The 15,369-nt window shown below is 39.4% G+C and overlaps 1 protein-coding gene across 1 annotated transcript in view; it reads right to left on the bottom strand.

Moving 5' to 3' along the window:
- Positions 1-15,369, bottom strand: part of rab11fip4a (RAB11 family interacting protein 4 (class II) a) — a 40,859-nt gene that overhangs the window by 13,727 nt on the left and 11,763 nt on the right. The window contains exons 4-8 of the mRNA XM_042505509.1: positions 12,807-12,964; positions 12,443-12,601; positions 8,729-8,863; positions 885-920; positions 559-667 (exon numbers count right to left, since the gene is read on the bottom strand). Of these exons, the coding sequence (XP_042361443.1) occupies positions 559-667; positions 885-920; positions 8,729-8,863; positions 12,443-12,601; positions 12,807-12,964 (597 nt within the window). The remainder of the gene's footprint in view (positions 1-558; positions 668-884; positions 921-8,728; positions 8,864-12,442; positions 12,602-12,806; positions 12,965-15,369) is intronic.

Here is a 15,369-nt window from a genome sequence, read left to right as displayed (position 1 = left end):
TTTTAGCATGTGAGGACCTCAAGTGGTTGTTGTAAATGATCCTTTAACCATCTAGTGGTTGTTGGTTTTGTGTTGAATAGAAATAAGTTATTTTTATTTATTATGTTTTCGTTTATATTTTAAATCTAACCATATGATAAACTCACCCATCAAAAATATAGCAGTTACATCACATTTGATACCATGTGACTTATCTGATTGAAGAATCTGAAAACATAAATGGCACTTGTTGGGGCATAAAACCAGTGATCTGTTGATTTATATAAATCAACACTTGATAGTCTACCAATGGCACAGCAGTTCTATGAACTTCTGAAAGTAAAATAAGCCACTATAAAGCTATATAAAGATGGGGAAAAATACTGTGATTTCTTGTGAAAGGGCCAGATTTTTTAAAAAATACCATGACCACTACATTGTAACCACTACTACAACTATTACCTGACAGGTGAACCTGAAACAAAAAGACCTTAATGACTGGGCTAATCATATGAACCGACTTTTATACAAATGTACAATAACTTAAATATTTGTGTGCATGTGTGTGTATGTTTGTACTTTTTCTGTGATGTCTAGGTCACAGGAGTCGATGCTGTCTGTGAACAGATCCTCAGTGCTGCTGCCCTGACTGGACCCAAACACACTGTGGTTGGCCTGAAACAACTGCCTGCATGAAGGAGAGGACACATTACAAATCAACAGCACAGGGGATCCATTATTAGCCACTCTACGTGACAATGATCACATATGATTACAACAGCTGAATGCTGAACCCATCATTGAGATTTGTTACAAGTGAATGACCACTTGTCCTTCTTTGCAAATGCAGATTCTCTGCAGTATTTTTATTCAAAGGTCATTAGTAGAAAGGTCAGGTCACTCACCGTCCAAATGCTGTGCTGGAAATCTTTCTGTTAGGGCTGAAACACAAGAGAGAGACTAAATCACAATTGAGTTAGGGTGCAGAGTATGGCACTAGTATGTACCTGTTAGTTTGTAGAATATAAAGTAGGATACTAATGTGTACTTATTAGGGTGTAAGGAAAAAAAGAACACTAGCATGTACCTTTTAGGGTATTATATATAGAAGGGCAATAGTCTGTAACTATAGAAGCATACTAATGTGTACTGGTTAAGGTATAGGGTAAATAGAATAGCACTATTGCATACCTGTCAGTGTGAAGAGAACGTGTTCTTGTTAGGATGCAGGTTATGAAAAAAAACATTTTATACCTTTTAGGGTGGGTGGTATACAGAAGGGAGCTAGTGTGTACCTGTTAGGATACTTATATTCCCACCAAAATTAGTGTGTGCACGCAGGATGTTTAAACATGGGTAAACCCCCTAAATATGAATGACTAGTTGTATTCCCAATGCCACTGAACTCACCTCTGGAGAGTGTCGGTCAGCTAGCGTGTGTGTTGTTTTTTTTTTAAGTGTATCCGCGCAGTACACAACAGCAGCAGGAACAGAGGTCTTTCAACACTTTTCAGTGTTTTCTTCTCTTTAAATATCTCTTGCCTGTTCAGTCTCTCTTTCAAACTAGGTGCAGACTAATTTGGAACAATGTGTTAGCACAGCTTTGGTGAACACAGACAGTAATTAGTGACAGCGTGTCATTGTGTCTCACCGGTTTAGGAGCTGAATTTACAGTGTTCACTTGGGTGTTGTGTTCCCATCAAAGCCGATTGGAGCCAGGGGCAATAAAAACCTGTCTACTGCAGAGTCATTTGACCTGGGTGTGAATGCCGATCATACGCATTCCCATTGCATTTAAAAGCCAGATGATAGCGTGTCTTGTGCTGTGGGAATAAGCTTTTTTTTTAGCTTTTTTTTGAGCTGTTGAATATATTATATATTTATATAATATATTATATTATATTATTTAATATTGGTGTGTTAGTGAGTAGCATACATAGAAGCATTCTAATGTGTACCTGTTAGGTTGTAAGTGAAGCGACAAAATTCTGAACTTGTTCGGGTGTAGGGTATGAAAAAGACCACTTGTGTGTACTGGTTAGGCTGTGGGATATGAAAAAGGACACTAGTGTCAACATTTGCCGATTAAGGGTATATTGAAGAGAACTAACGTGTACCTGTTGGAGTGCATTTGGAGTGAGTATCTTTTTATCAAGGTCTTTTTTTATTTCCAAATATGTAAAAAAAAAACAAAATAAATACAACTAAACAAATACAGATTGGACATGAAACATCTGGAAAAAGAAGTTCCTACCCAACCTCCCTCTTCAACCATTTAAAAAAGAAAAGAAAGGAAATAACAACAATAAAACAAAATTCAAAGAATGCCTAATAAGCAATGACAAATAAGTAAATATTACAAATATTAATAATAATAATAGTAATATAAGAATCACTCCATTTTGATAATATAAGCTTTCTGGCCTGCGGAAAGCAAAAGGCAATCAAATTAATACTACACCCACTGAAAGGAGCACCTGCTGGGGCCACACCAAAAAGTAGAGAATAGAGAATAGAGAAGGGTCTATTGTTTTCCCACAAATACTGGAAAAGGCATCTAAGATGGATTGCCAAGAAGATGAATGGACGGACCAAGAAGACGATATACAACTTTTAACTGAATAACAGCATGCCGGAGGCAGACTGAAAGTGAATGAGTGAAGAGTGAATCCTCTGTATAATTTTTTTGCCAGATCTCCTCTGTTATAATTTTGTCCAGGTCTGTTTCCATTTATGTTTGAGAGAGTCCAGGTCTGGCAAGTTATGTGAGTTGAGCAATATATAAAATTTGCTTATAATCTGTCTTATATCTGCTGTATACTTAAACACTGAGTCCAGCAGAGTTGTGGTAGGGCATACAGGTCAACAGTCTGAATTGGACACAACAAAACCTCTGAGTTGTAAATACCCGTAAAAATGTGTTTTATGAATATTGAATTTCTGTGGTAACTGTTCAAAAGTGGCAAACATGTTTTTGATGTATAGATCAGATAGTGTTTTTATTCCATTTCTCAATCAAACATCAAAAGATCTATCCATTACTGACAGGGTAAACATGATTTTTTGTCACTGGTGGAGCATGTGAGAGTTAGATTAGATTAGTTAGATTAAATGACCATCTAAATTAGTTCCAGATTTTAACAGAATGAATAACACTGGATTTGAGGAGAAGCTAGAGATTGGCTGTTTATATGGTAATTTAGAACAAAGTAAAGCTACTGGGGAGGTAGATCCAATGGATAGTACTTCCAATAGTGTCCACTTGGGACTGATAACATCACTCCTCCTCCAATACAACAATGCCCCTATATTGGCTGCTCAGTAGTAGTACATAAAGTTTGTAAATGCCATGCCACCCAATGCATGAGACATCTGTACCTGTTAGGGTGTAGGGTAAGAAAAGGACAGGATTGTGTACCTGTTACATTGTAGGGTACATGGAGGCATACAAACATGTACTTGTTAGGATGTAGTGTATAAAAAGGATTTGTGCCTGTTGTAAATGAAAACTTTGCCACACTTATCACAAACTCCAGATTCTTATCTTCTTTGTTAATAACAATTTTCAAGTTAATCCAAATGTAGGAAGGATTTTCTTTGCTTTCCTTTTGTTTTGTAAACTCCAGCTTTGATTCAACTTCTCCAACTACTCCTGAGAATGGAAAATGGTGTGTACTTATTAGATGTAGGGTATGAAAAATTATACTAGTGTGTAACTGTCAGGGTGCTAAGCATAAAAAATAATGTGTACCTATTTATGTGTAAGGTACATATAAGCATACTCGTGTACTTGTTAAGGTGAAGGATGAAAAAAAGGACACTAGCATGTGCTTGTTAGGATACAAGGTATGAAAAAGGAAAATCGTATATACTTGTTAGAATGCAGGGTGTAAAAAGGATACTAGTATGTACTTGATAAGGTATATGGTATAAAAACAACACAAGTGTTTACTTAAGATAGAAGGTATAAAAAAGACACTACTGTGTACTGCAAGGGAAAGGACACTAGTATGTACTTGTTAAGATGCAAGGTATGAAAAAAGAACACTAGTTTGTACTTATTAAGGTGAATGACAAAAATACACTAGTATGTACTTCTTAGGCTGCAGGGTATGAAAAATGACACTGGAATGTTCTTGTTAGGTTGCAGGATCTGAAAAGCAATATCTTTGTTAAGATGCTGGTTGTGAAAAAAGGACACTAGTATGTACTTGGTTGGATGCAGGGTGTAAAAAAAGGACACGTATATATTTGTTAGGATGCATATTGTGATAAAAGGACACTGATATGTACTTGTTATGATACAGGGTATGAAAAAAGGAAACTTAAATATAATTGTTAGGGTTTAGGGTGTGAAGAAAGGACTGCAATTTGTACCTGGTAGCATGCAGGGTATGAAAAAGGACAATAATGTGTACTTGTTAGGATACAGGCTGTAAAAAAAGGTCACTAGAATGTACTTGTTAGTGCTTGTTAGGATACAGAACTCAAGAGAGTTCATTGATGTCATCAGTGACATTGATTGTGGTGTCCTGGAACTTGCTGAAGCCATAATGTAGTGCAAAATGCAGGGCAGCTTCTGACAGGCCTGACCATTTCTAGACCTCTCACATAACTGGCAACATGCGCAGAGCCCTGCAAAGCCCACTCAAAACAGGGGTAGTTGCTCAGCATGTGGTCTTGCTGCTTGCAGCTTTCTGAAGAACTATTTATCCAAACAATTTCACAGTGGACACTGTACTTCTTTGGTTCCTGAGCAACACATCTGGGCCCCAAATAGTAAGTATGACTGCACCCAAAGCACTTAAAAATATTTAACTCAACAACACACGACTTACTGTGTACTTCTACTTCTGCTTCAGAAGAAAAAACGCTGATTATGTTATTATAACCTCAGATTCGATGAGTACAGGCGTAGCCCTCTAAGAGCTGTTGCTATTGGGATAAGGGCGGTGCATGATGTGGTGATTGCTTCACTGGACCACCAGATTCCACAAGCACTAACACACCAGCTCACAAGCGCCAAAAAGGTCAAGTTACAAATGGCTATGCCATGGCACTCTCTGCAGATGACATTTACAGCACCTGCATGCACTTCATCCACAGAGTACATTAGCTGCAAGGGCAATAGGGATGGTTACCACACACTGTGGTGGTCCTGAAGCCTGCGTACACAGAGCAAAAGTCTAGACACATGGCAGCCTTTTAAGTAATCAGTATGTGTGCATAATGAGCCCTCCACTCTCCCGAATATTTCTCACAACACGTGAGTAAATGTGGGATTCATCCTCTACTCGTTCAGAGAGGAACCCCCTCATGACATCAGATTGGCAGTTTGGTTCTTTTTGCCTGGGATGTACACTGCTCTGATGAAGTGCAAATTCATGTGAGCCCACAGCAGGAGGTTTCTGGAAATTTCTAGCAGCTGAGCTGAGCGAACACCGCCCTGGCAATTTATGTATGCTGCAGCTGTCTTGTTGTCTGTTCTCATGACTACATGCTTGTCCCTCAGTAGCGGAGCGAAGGGTTTTAACACTTTCAATACTATGGACAACTTTAGGCAGTTTATGTGGAGAGATGGAGGCTCCAGCCATTTCCCTCCCACAACTTGAGACTGACACATTCCTCCCCACCCAAAGAGGACGTGTCTCTGTATACTGAAACATGTGACGTAACTCTCCTGAGGGGAACCCCCGCTGACAGAACGCCAGCCAGTCATGTAGTCGTCCCCCAGGGGGACCACTACATGACTGGCTAACATCATGCCCAAGAGACGCATCACAGACAGAGTCATCACTACTTTGTGAGGCTTGATGTGCAACAGGAGAGAGCATACCTTGCATGTGTAATGAATCAAGACACACCCCCAGATCAATTATGGACTAGGAGGGAAAGGAGAGCTCTTTCGCCAGTTTATGGCAAAACCCAGCCTTGACTGGTGTTCCACAAGTTGCACCATGTGGATTGCTGCGTCTGTCTCTCTGGACACCGCCATTACAATCAGGGCATCCAGGTAAAACAACACTCTGAAGCCTATGTCTGCAGAGCTCCTGTGAACTGGACGTTATGTGGAGATTACAAGCTCACTGTGAATACTGTGTCCTCACTAGAACAATATCCAATACCCCGAGAAGAGGATCTGTTTGCAGCACTTGCAAAGGGAAAAATGTTTGGATATGAGTCATGTTTATCAGCAAATACTCGAAGGTGACTAGATACTCAATATTCGAAAGGACCATGGAGGGCCTGTCAAGCACGATCCTGGTTAACTTCTACAAAGGAGCAATAGAAAGCATACTGACTGGAAACATCATGAAATGGCATGTTTCGTGCACAGCCCAGGACAGGAAGGCTCTACAGCAGGTGATTAAAGCTGCCTAGAATATCACTGGTTCCCATCTCCAGGGAGTCAGTGACCTCGGTGAACTCGCCAGTGCTTCTCCTTCTCAGGCAGGAGTACACAACAGGGGCACGAGGCCCGAGGAGTGAGGGCTGGACCAACATATTGCAGGCTGAGAAACGTTTCACAGCGAGCGTGGAGGTCATAGTCCGTGATGTAGCCAGCATGGCAGGATGGACAGAGGCGAACCCCTCCAGCGGTACATTCTCCTTTCTTCATCTTCACTCCTTGGAATCACTGCGAAAGCGCTAAAGAAAAAGTGGGGAGCAGAAATCAGGTCACGCAGTTTTCTTATACTGCAGCTGTGGACCTGAGTGAGGCGTATGCATGGCACAATGGCGCGAAAGAAAATCTTCACGACTGCGCATGCACGTGGGGATAAACCCAAAAGCGACAGCTCTTAGAGGGCGGAGCCTATACAAAACAGAACATTATTGCCCATTACATTTACCTGACAGACATGTTAGTGGTCATTTTGCAGATTTTGATTTTACTCATAAAATATAACACTTAAACTATGATACATTAGTCAGTCAGTCAGTCATTTTCTTTAACCGCTTGTCCTCGTAAGGGTCGCGGGGGGGCTGGAGCCAATCCCAGCTGTCATCGGGCGGAAGGCGGGGTACACACTGGACAGTTCGCCAGACCATCGCAGGGCTGACACATATACACAGACAACCGTACACACTCACAATCACACCTAAGGGCAATTTAGAGTCACCAATCAACCTGAGCTGCATGTTTTTGGACTGTGGGATGAAGCTGGAGACCCCGGAGAGAACCCACGCAGACACGGGGAGAACATGCAAACTCTGCACAGAAGGGCCCCCGCCTGGACCGAACCCTGTTCCAACCGGGAATTGAACCAGGGACCTTCTTGCTGTGAGGCAACAGTGCCACAAAGCCACTGTGCCGCCCATGATACATTATTATTTATTTAATTATCCAGCATTATATTAGAGCTGAAAGCTTCAACAAGAGCAAACGTTCAGTAAATTTAGTTACATTGTGAAGATAATGCCTCTCTTTCACATTTCAACGGAAGTACACATTTGAAAACAGGACTTTAACTAGACTGCACGATTCTTCCTAAATTGCGAATCAAGATTTTTCTCCCTACACATCTGTGATGCTTGCTGTTCAGACAGGGCTTTAAACAGGCCATATTAACATAACAAATCCTATCAAAGTGCTGGAAGTCTTTTGTAACAAAAAGCAAAGCCTCTCTTTTCATCTCTTAGTTTTGAACATTAAAGTGATGAACTTAAATGATGCTGAATATAAAAAATAGAATGTAAAGTTAATATAAATAACATACAAAGACCATTACACATATGATGTGCTTGTCTTGAGATAAAGAGGATTTATAGTTGTGCGTAGGCCCTATGCAGAGCTTATGTGGCCTACACCATTGTGACCTGTGCGGTAGTGTATCTGTGTCATCAATACCCAAATCGCTATATCCACTTTACCCACCTAATGTAAGTGATCATCAGGTCTCTTCTATAGTGGAATTAACATCATTAATATCTGCTGATACTGATGACGTTCCAAAATTATCATGCATCCCTTAACAACTCCAAACACAAATACACAAATCTGCTTCATTATGACTCAGAAGATTCACAGACTCAAGACTTGTCTTTTGCTGAACATGTTTTCTCCACAAATACAAAATGCTAACGTAATTAGCACAAGCCTTTGGCATTTTAAATTGTATAAATTAGCCTAGCAGCTAGAGGAGATTTAAGCAACTGTAAAACAATGGAAGTTTAATTTCCTATACATTCTTCACAATAAACATTGCATGTTTTTTTTGTTGTTGTTATTTAATAGCTTTTATTATGAAGCGGCTAAAACAGGAAATATTGGTTTCTAATTTGCAGAGACTTAACACCACAGACTTTAACCACAGACTTAACTGTACAAATTCACAGGGAAATAGGACTGAGTGACTCATTGTTATTTAGAGATAAGATCGCATAGATGTGTAAACTGAGATCCTGATTTTTTATTTATTTATTTTTGTTTGATTAATCAAGCAACCCTACTGTGTGGTAGTAATAGTTTTAGAATAAATAGTTAATAGTTTTACTTAGAAAACATTTTTGGAGGGCTTCTTCCACTGACACTATCAACATTCCCAGTTAGAGAAAAAGTAAAAAATAAAAGCGAGATCAAAATCACTAAATCTACCCCTGAAATATGTCTTCTTCAATTCCACTGGCGTATTAGCCACTTGCTTTGACTGAACTGCTGCAGCAACAGAAGGTATCTTCCCTTCCAAACACCTCCGTTTGGTCCTTTCAGCCTTTTTATGCTCCTGTCTTCATGTGTTGTGTGTATTACCTGTTGGCCTTAAGGTTTCGAAGTCGAGCCTCCAGGTCATTGAGCAGATTGACTTTCTTGCAACACTGAGAGCAGTATATGTCCAGCAGCTCACTGTTATACAGCTGCCTCATCTTCTGAGGAGTCTGCCCAGCACTGCGAATGCAAAGAATGCATTAATATGAAGATGAAAAATGTAGGACTTTGCTAAAACTATAAATAGATATAAATAACAAACGAGAGTAAGTACAGTTGGTGGCAACAATAAATATGCTAATACTGATCCAGAAAGATTGTTTTATTCTTTTCTTATTATAAAAAGCTTGAATTGCAGTTAATTTTGCAATATCTGGATCATATATCAGTGGCATTGAAACAGTTCAACAGAGGCTTTCTTTGACCCTTATCACAGCAAGCATTTTAAAAATACTTTTACCCTTTAACAGGAACACTAAGAAATACAGTTGCAAAAACATATTTATTAATAAAATTGTGTCCTTGACCCCACATTTGGCAACTTTTTTTAGATAACCGATCCAAGCAGTGGATATGCAACTCAGTCAGCTTGTTCACTTGCCAAGTTAGGGTACATGAGCTAATACATATTAGGCATCAGTGGATTCTTCTCATTTGTGTAACCAAAGTTGCACTTTTTTCATATGAAAACATCACACATTGTAGAGTATGTTCACAAAATGCATCAATTTAAGAAAAAAAATCCTTTAATAATGTCTTTTAAAAATTGCAATAGTTAATGTAATGTAGAAGAAATCTAATACTGACAATGTGAAGTTGGAAGCTACTGGTTTGTTTCCACAAAGCATAGGAATATGTGCCTGTAATTAGGGCTGTGCATTATGATAAAATGCATTGTCTGACAATAAAAAAGCATCTATCATTTCACATTATGCCATATTGTTTATTTTGTTTATGTCGTCAGTCCGCGTGGCCGAGGGGGAGCTGGAAAGCGATACTGAACGTGGGAATTCAACACAAGACACACCGCCCGGCCTGCTCAGAGCCAAAGTCAGACACAGAACTAGGGGTGAGTGAATATACAAATATACTCGTTGCATCTTGGCTTGTTCCACATTGATGTATGAAAAGACTTTATCACGAACATAGAGTATACATTGTCTAGTTTCTTTAGCCACCGACATGAGACTTGCTTCAGTGTTTCCCTCTCTCCCCTAAGGCTTTATGCCTCCCACAGGCAGACACATACAAAGCAGTGCTTTTGCAGGGCTCCAGACTGTGACTATTTATGGTCACATTTTACAACCATGAACCACTACTGTGACTTGCAAATACTCTAAATGTATGAAGTTGAGAGGCTGTTAGTTTGTGTCCAGCTAACAGAAAATAAATCATCAGGTTTGATCTGTTTTAATGATAGGTAGTGAATTATGGAGTCATAACATCTTGCACAGACTTGGTCTGAACCTGGCATAACAACTGAGCAACTTCATTGCTAGCTAGCCAAATGATCACATAACTCTGCTATTTGGTGTCATTGAACCTTACTATTTTTTTGTCAGCTCATGGCAATATTTGGCTAGTTCCTTTTTTGCTGTAACAGCAATATTTCTGATACACTTTTTTTTTGGCAGGCCTTTTTTTAAGTTTTGCTGTCAACCCCCGTCCACAGCAATGCATAATTGAGTTTGTGGGGTGGTTGTCCCATCTGTTTCGGCAAAGGGGAAGCACACAGACTGCCATCTACTATATGCATTACATTGACAATATAATAAGTATCTTACTTCAAAAAATTGAAGTATCCCCTTAATCCAGGGTCATAACATTTTGGGGGCTCATCCATGATGGTTTTGAAAATTTGACTAAAATGGTGTTTGTGTGCCGGAGTACTCTCCTCAACTGCTTTTGGCCTGGTATGAGAGCAATCTGTCTTTTGAGTGGTTAGGAGTTCATTCTGTTTAGATAATCAAAGGGTGGACCAGCTAAACTACCTCAGTTTTTCAGCCCACTAATTTATTATTTTGCCTTTCTTGATTTGGAGTAAACCTGGGTGGAGACTACAGTTTCTGGTGCAGGTATGCTTTTCTGGGCTTTTGGTTTTTGTTCTAGGCTAATAGCTCACCTGCTCTCTGCTGAAGGAAAGGGCCCAAATCAAGGTGAGCTGCTGGGGGCTTGCTCACACAACACAGAACCGGCTCCAATCAGTCAACAGTCTAGTTATAGTAATAGTAATATTCATAGTTAAGAGTAGAGTTCTTATGGCTAAGAAAGAGCCCCCCCCCCCCCACCCTCACCACCCCCGATGCCACAGTGGAACTAAATTCAGGGACTTGGCATTCAAGAAAAAAACGCTTGCTGCCTGCCTGCTTGCTCATTCAATCGCTACTTGAATACAAGGAGATGTTGTTCAAGCATGACAATGCACTCAAGAGCTGGAAATTGCTCAGATGTCTGGTTGTGCTCACTCTCTCTCTTCTCATATAGGTTTTGATGGCAGGCGCATTAAAATGGTTATTTTGTTGAGAAATATGTTGAAAATATTTCCCTCATTTTAAGCTTGTAGCCATCACATCAGGCTGGCCTAGTGCTGTGGGGACACTTGTGTAGCAGTGTGTTCATTAGAAGGACTCAGAAAGCCTATATCTTCCTGACTTCAGAGCAGAGTTGGAACTACGAATGGCTGAGAGCACTATCATGTGGTCCCGTGAACTAGTTCCAGAGGCATACAGCCAGAGTTTTAGAGATAGCAGTAAGGTTGATAAGCAAACTTATGTTGAGTCTGCCAGTGAGTCACTATTTGATAGGTAGTGCACATCTCCGAGAGCAGAATCCAATGAACAACTGACACCTGAGTCTGCTTGAACAATTTGAGTGCTGTGTACCTGAAGTTGTTGCCACCTATCTCAATGAGCAGAGAGTTGCAAAGATGGATGAGGCTTCTGTCTTAGGAGATGAATTTGTGCCGACTATCTTTGGGAACAAACCTTGTGTAGGGTTCAAGGGTTGGGAGCTTCTCGGGTGTTGCGCTCCCAAAGACTTGTTACTCAGGCTCCTTCCCATCTGTTCCATCTTTTCCACTCTTAAGTCTGGTAGATCAAAACCTGATAACCCTGTTGCCCTGGTCAATAAAGACATCCTGCACTGGTATTGGAAAGTAACTGACAAGTGCAATTCTTCCCCTTTGTTACTGATGGGTTAGTTTGTTTCCCTGTAATGTCCAGAAAAAGGCTTAAGAGATACTGTGTCAAAGCAGTGTATCATTTTAGAAAGTGTGTTGTCATACCTACTTTGGAGCACTTGAGCACTCTATGGCAGCAGACAGGGCAACATTCACGCGCTCATTTAGCTTACTACAATCCCTTGTTTGGAGTTTGATTTACCAAGTTCAAACTGCCATGAGTGCCTTATTCCCACTGCCCCAAAAATCTGCTAACACCTGCTAACGTCTGGCTTTTCAACATAAAAAAAAATTCCAGGTTAAAAATACTGAATATTGAAACATGCTTTGAGTCAGAATCAAGTTTGAAACAGGGTAAGTCATAATGTGTCTGCCAAGAAAAGAGCCTGCTTGGAAAAAAAAAGTGGCACTCCTGTTACGTAATAAAAAATATGCTTCCAGATATGAGAATATGTGATTAGATTAGATTTGATTAGATTAGATTAGATAGGTCTTTATTCGTCCAAAATCTGGAAAATTGTCTTTGGCTTCACAAAAACACAGTGACATTCAGGGTATGTGCCTCTAGCTTGAGCACCAACCTGGAGGGGAGGGACGATCCTAAGTCTGAGAAGCCGTTTGTTCGGGTGTCATCTTCAGGGCAAGGACTGCTGGGAGTAAAATCCACATCCTCGCCTTCACCGTAGTCCTCAAACTGCTCCTCCCCGATGACAGACGCAGACGCGGAGCCAATTGGGTGGCTAGGGTAGCATAACAGGAAGTACAGAAAGGTGGTAAATTAAAAAAAAAAAAGTAGAAGAATGAAATCATACACTCTAAACAAATTTAAAGCCTCTTCTCTTGCAGTGGAAAAGTGACAGTCTTCATACTCCTACTCAGCTCCTGACACTCACCCACTAGTCACTAATTGTTCCTGAGAAAGGCCCAGGTATTGATGTCACTGACCTGTCTTGCTGTGTTGAAGAGTCAGAGCTGTTGGCGTTTTCAGTGCTGCTGTCCATGTCACACTCCCCATCAGCACTACAACCCTTACCATACCCACTGCACTCTGGGTAGGAGCGCGTACACACAATAATGGGAGGGACCAGCTCAGCCTCACCATTCTAGACAGACAAAATGAAACATTAGCATGTCAATAAATGTGCACATACTGCCTACACTCCAGAGAGAGGGACAATGTGATTTAAACACTACCCACTGTCAGTGATTTTCTGTGTAATTGGTATGGCATCATCATACAAAAACAACACAACTTAATCGTACTTGGACTAGAAGGTACCCTCTGTGGTATTTCAGCATACTTTAGTACTTGTAAATGGTAAGATACTGGGATCTATCTTTTTTTTTTTTTTTTTTTTCTTCCTTTATTTAGAAATTTACATAACAAGATAGGGATAGTTATACAAAACTTGGCTAGGAAATAATCAATCAATGGTGGAAATTAGCAACCAAATATAATCATGAAAACAAAGGAGGAGTCATATTGAAAATCAGATAAGAATAAAAAGAACAAAGGCAAAAGTAAAATAAACAAAAAGAGACACAAAGGAGCAAGGTATTAGGTATTAGAAGAGCAAGGATCGAGAGATAAATGTATATATTTTGTCAGTCTTATGAGTCTTTCTTTTCATCACTTTTAGAGACTTAAAGTAATTGGCAAAGTTACATAAGAACACTGTGAGAGAGGGAAGGCTTCCATTCCATTTACAAGTATGAATATGATATTTACCCATAATAATCACAGGATTAACAATGTCAGAAATGTTCACGTCCAGATTATCCATAAAATAAATAATATCGTTGTAAGTAAATGGGGGTATGTTGTCTATTTTCAAGGATAACCAATTACGGACTTCGGACCAGAACATAGTGACACGGGGACATTCAAAAAATAGATGAACAATAGTTTCAGCCTTAGAAGAGCAAAAGACACATGGATCAACAGCAATTTTAAATCTTCTGTGCAGAAAATCACCGGCAGGGTATATCCTTGACACTATTTTAAAGTGAGTTTCCTTTACTTTGGGAGCAACAGGGCAAGATATATAGAAGGAGAGGGCCTGTCTCTTTAAGGAGATCTCTATATTGTCTTGAATTGAGGATGAATTAAAGTCACCAAAAATTGTTTGTTTAAAAATCAGACTTATCAATTTACTGTTACATTTTCCATCCAACAAATTGACATTTCCAATCTTTAGAGTGGGCAGAAAGGGTGTAACTGAAGAAAACTGCATACTATTGTGTATCAGTTGAATTAAAGGAGTAGGAATTGCTTTGCAAATTTTTTCATATTCTCTTCTTGGAATAACAATATTATATTTTGTGGTGAAGTCCTCATAGGAGTATAGATGTCCGTTTGATTTCAGTAGATCACATACAAACATTAACCCACTATTAAACCAATCAGATTTAAATATGGATTTTTTGTTAATGGTAATGGCCCTGTTATTCCACAGCAAAGAGTTGTGTGGTGAAAAATTATGGGTAAACATCATCTTTCCAAACTGTAGTGCTTGTTTGTGGAAATTTGATAGTTTTACAGGAATTTTTGACACATCAAAGTCACATTTCAGCAAGAAATCAATTCCTCCAACCTTATTAAAAATTTTGTTAGGAATGTGGTACCATATAGAATGGGATTGAGACATACAATCTTTCAACCATTTGATTCTAAAGGATGCAATTACAGATTCAAATTCCATGGCTTTCAAGCCCCCATTAGTATGGTCTCTAACCAGTTGTGATTTACGGAGATAATGAGTCTTGTTCTTCCATATAAACTTGAATATAACAGAGTTAGCATATTTAATCATTTTTGGAGAAGTGTGCAGGGAATGGCAAGCGTAGATAAGTCTTGAAAGACCATCTGTTTTGGACAGGAGGATCCTACCCAGTATAGATAAGTCCCGTGTAAGCCAATGATTTAACACCTTTTGTACCGTTTTCACTCTGGGAGTGATATTCAAATCTTCTCTATCATGCACATTTTTAGTAATTACTAGGCCAAGGTATTTGATCTCGTTTTTAATTGGGATATTGGCTATGCTATTTAGATTGCTGCCATGAACAGCCAGGAGTTCACATTTTTGAAGATTTAAAGTCAAACTGGAAGCTTTCGAGAAAAAACCTATTTTATCAATCACTTTTGAGACCATAATATTATTTCTTAAGAAAAGTGCCGTGTCATCCGCAAACTGGCTTATTATGAATTCTTTCCCTAGTATTTCGATACCTTTAATTTCAGGGGAATTTTTAAGATATATTGCCATCAGCTCTGCAGCTAAAATAAATAACAGGGGGCTGATTGGGCACCCCTGCCGAATACCTCTTTTGACTGGGAACCTTGCTGTGAAGCCATGGCTGAGAGATACACAACTGTTTATATCATTATAAACCATACGAATAACATTACAGAAGGTTGAGCCAAAACCAAATACTTCTAAGGTTTTAAATAGAAAGGGGTGTTCTATCTTATCAAAGGCTTTGAAGAAGTCTAAAAATAAAATGA

Source organism: Plectropomus leopardus, chromosome 17, assembly GCF_008729295.1.
Source record: "Plectropomus leopardus isolate mb chromosome 17, YSFRI_Pleo_2.0, whole genome shotgun sequence".
In the NCBI taxonomy this organism is placed as follows: domain Eukaryota; kingdom Metazoa; phylum Chordata; class Actinopteri; order Perciformes; family Serranidae; genus Plectropomus; species Plectropomus leopardus.
The sequence above is the reverse complement of the archived record's forward strand: the minus strand, read 5'-3'. Positions and strand labels throughout refer to the sequence as shown.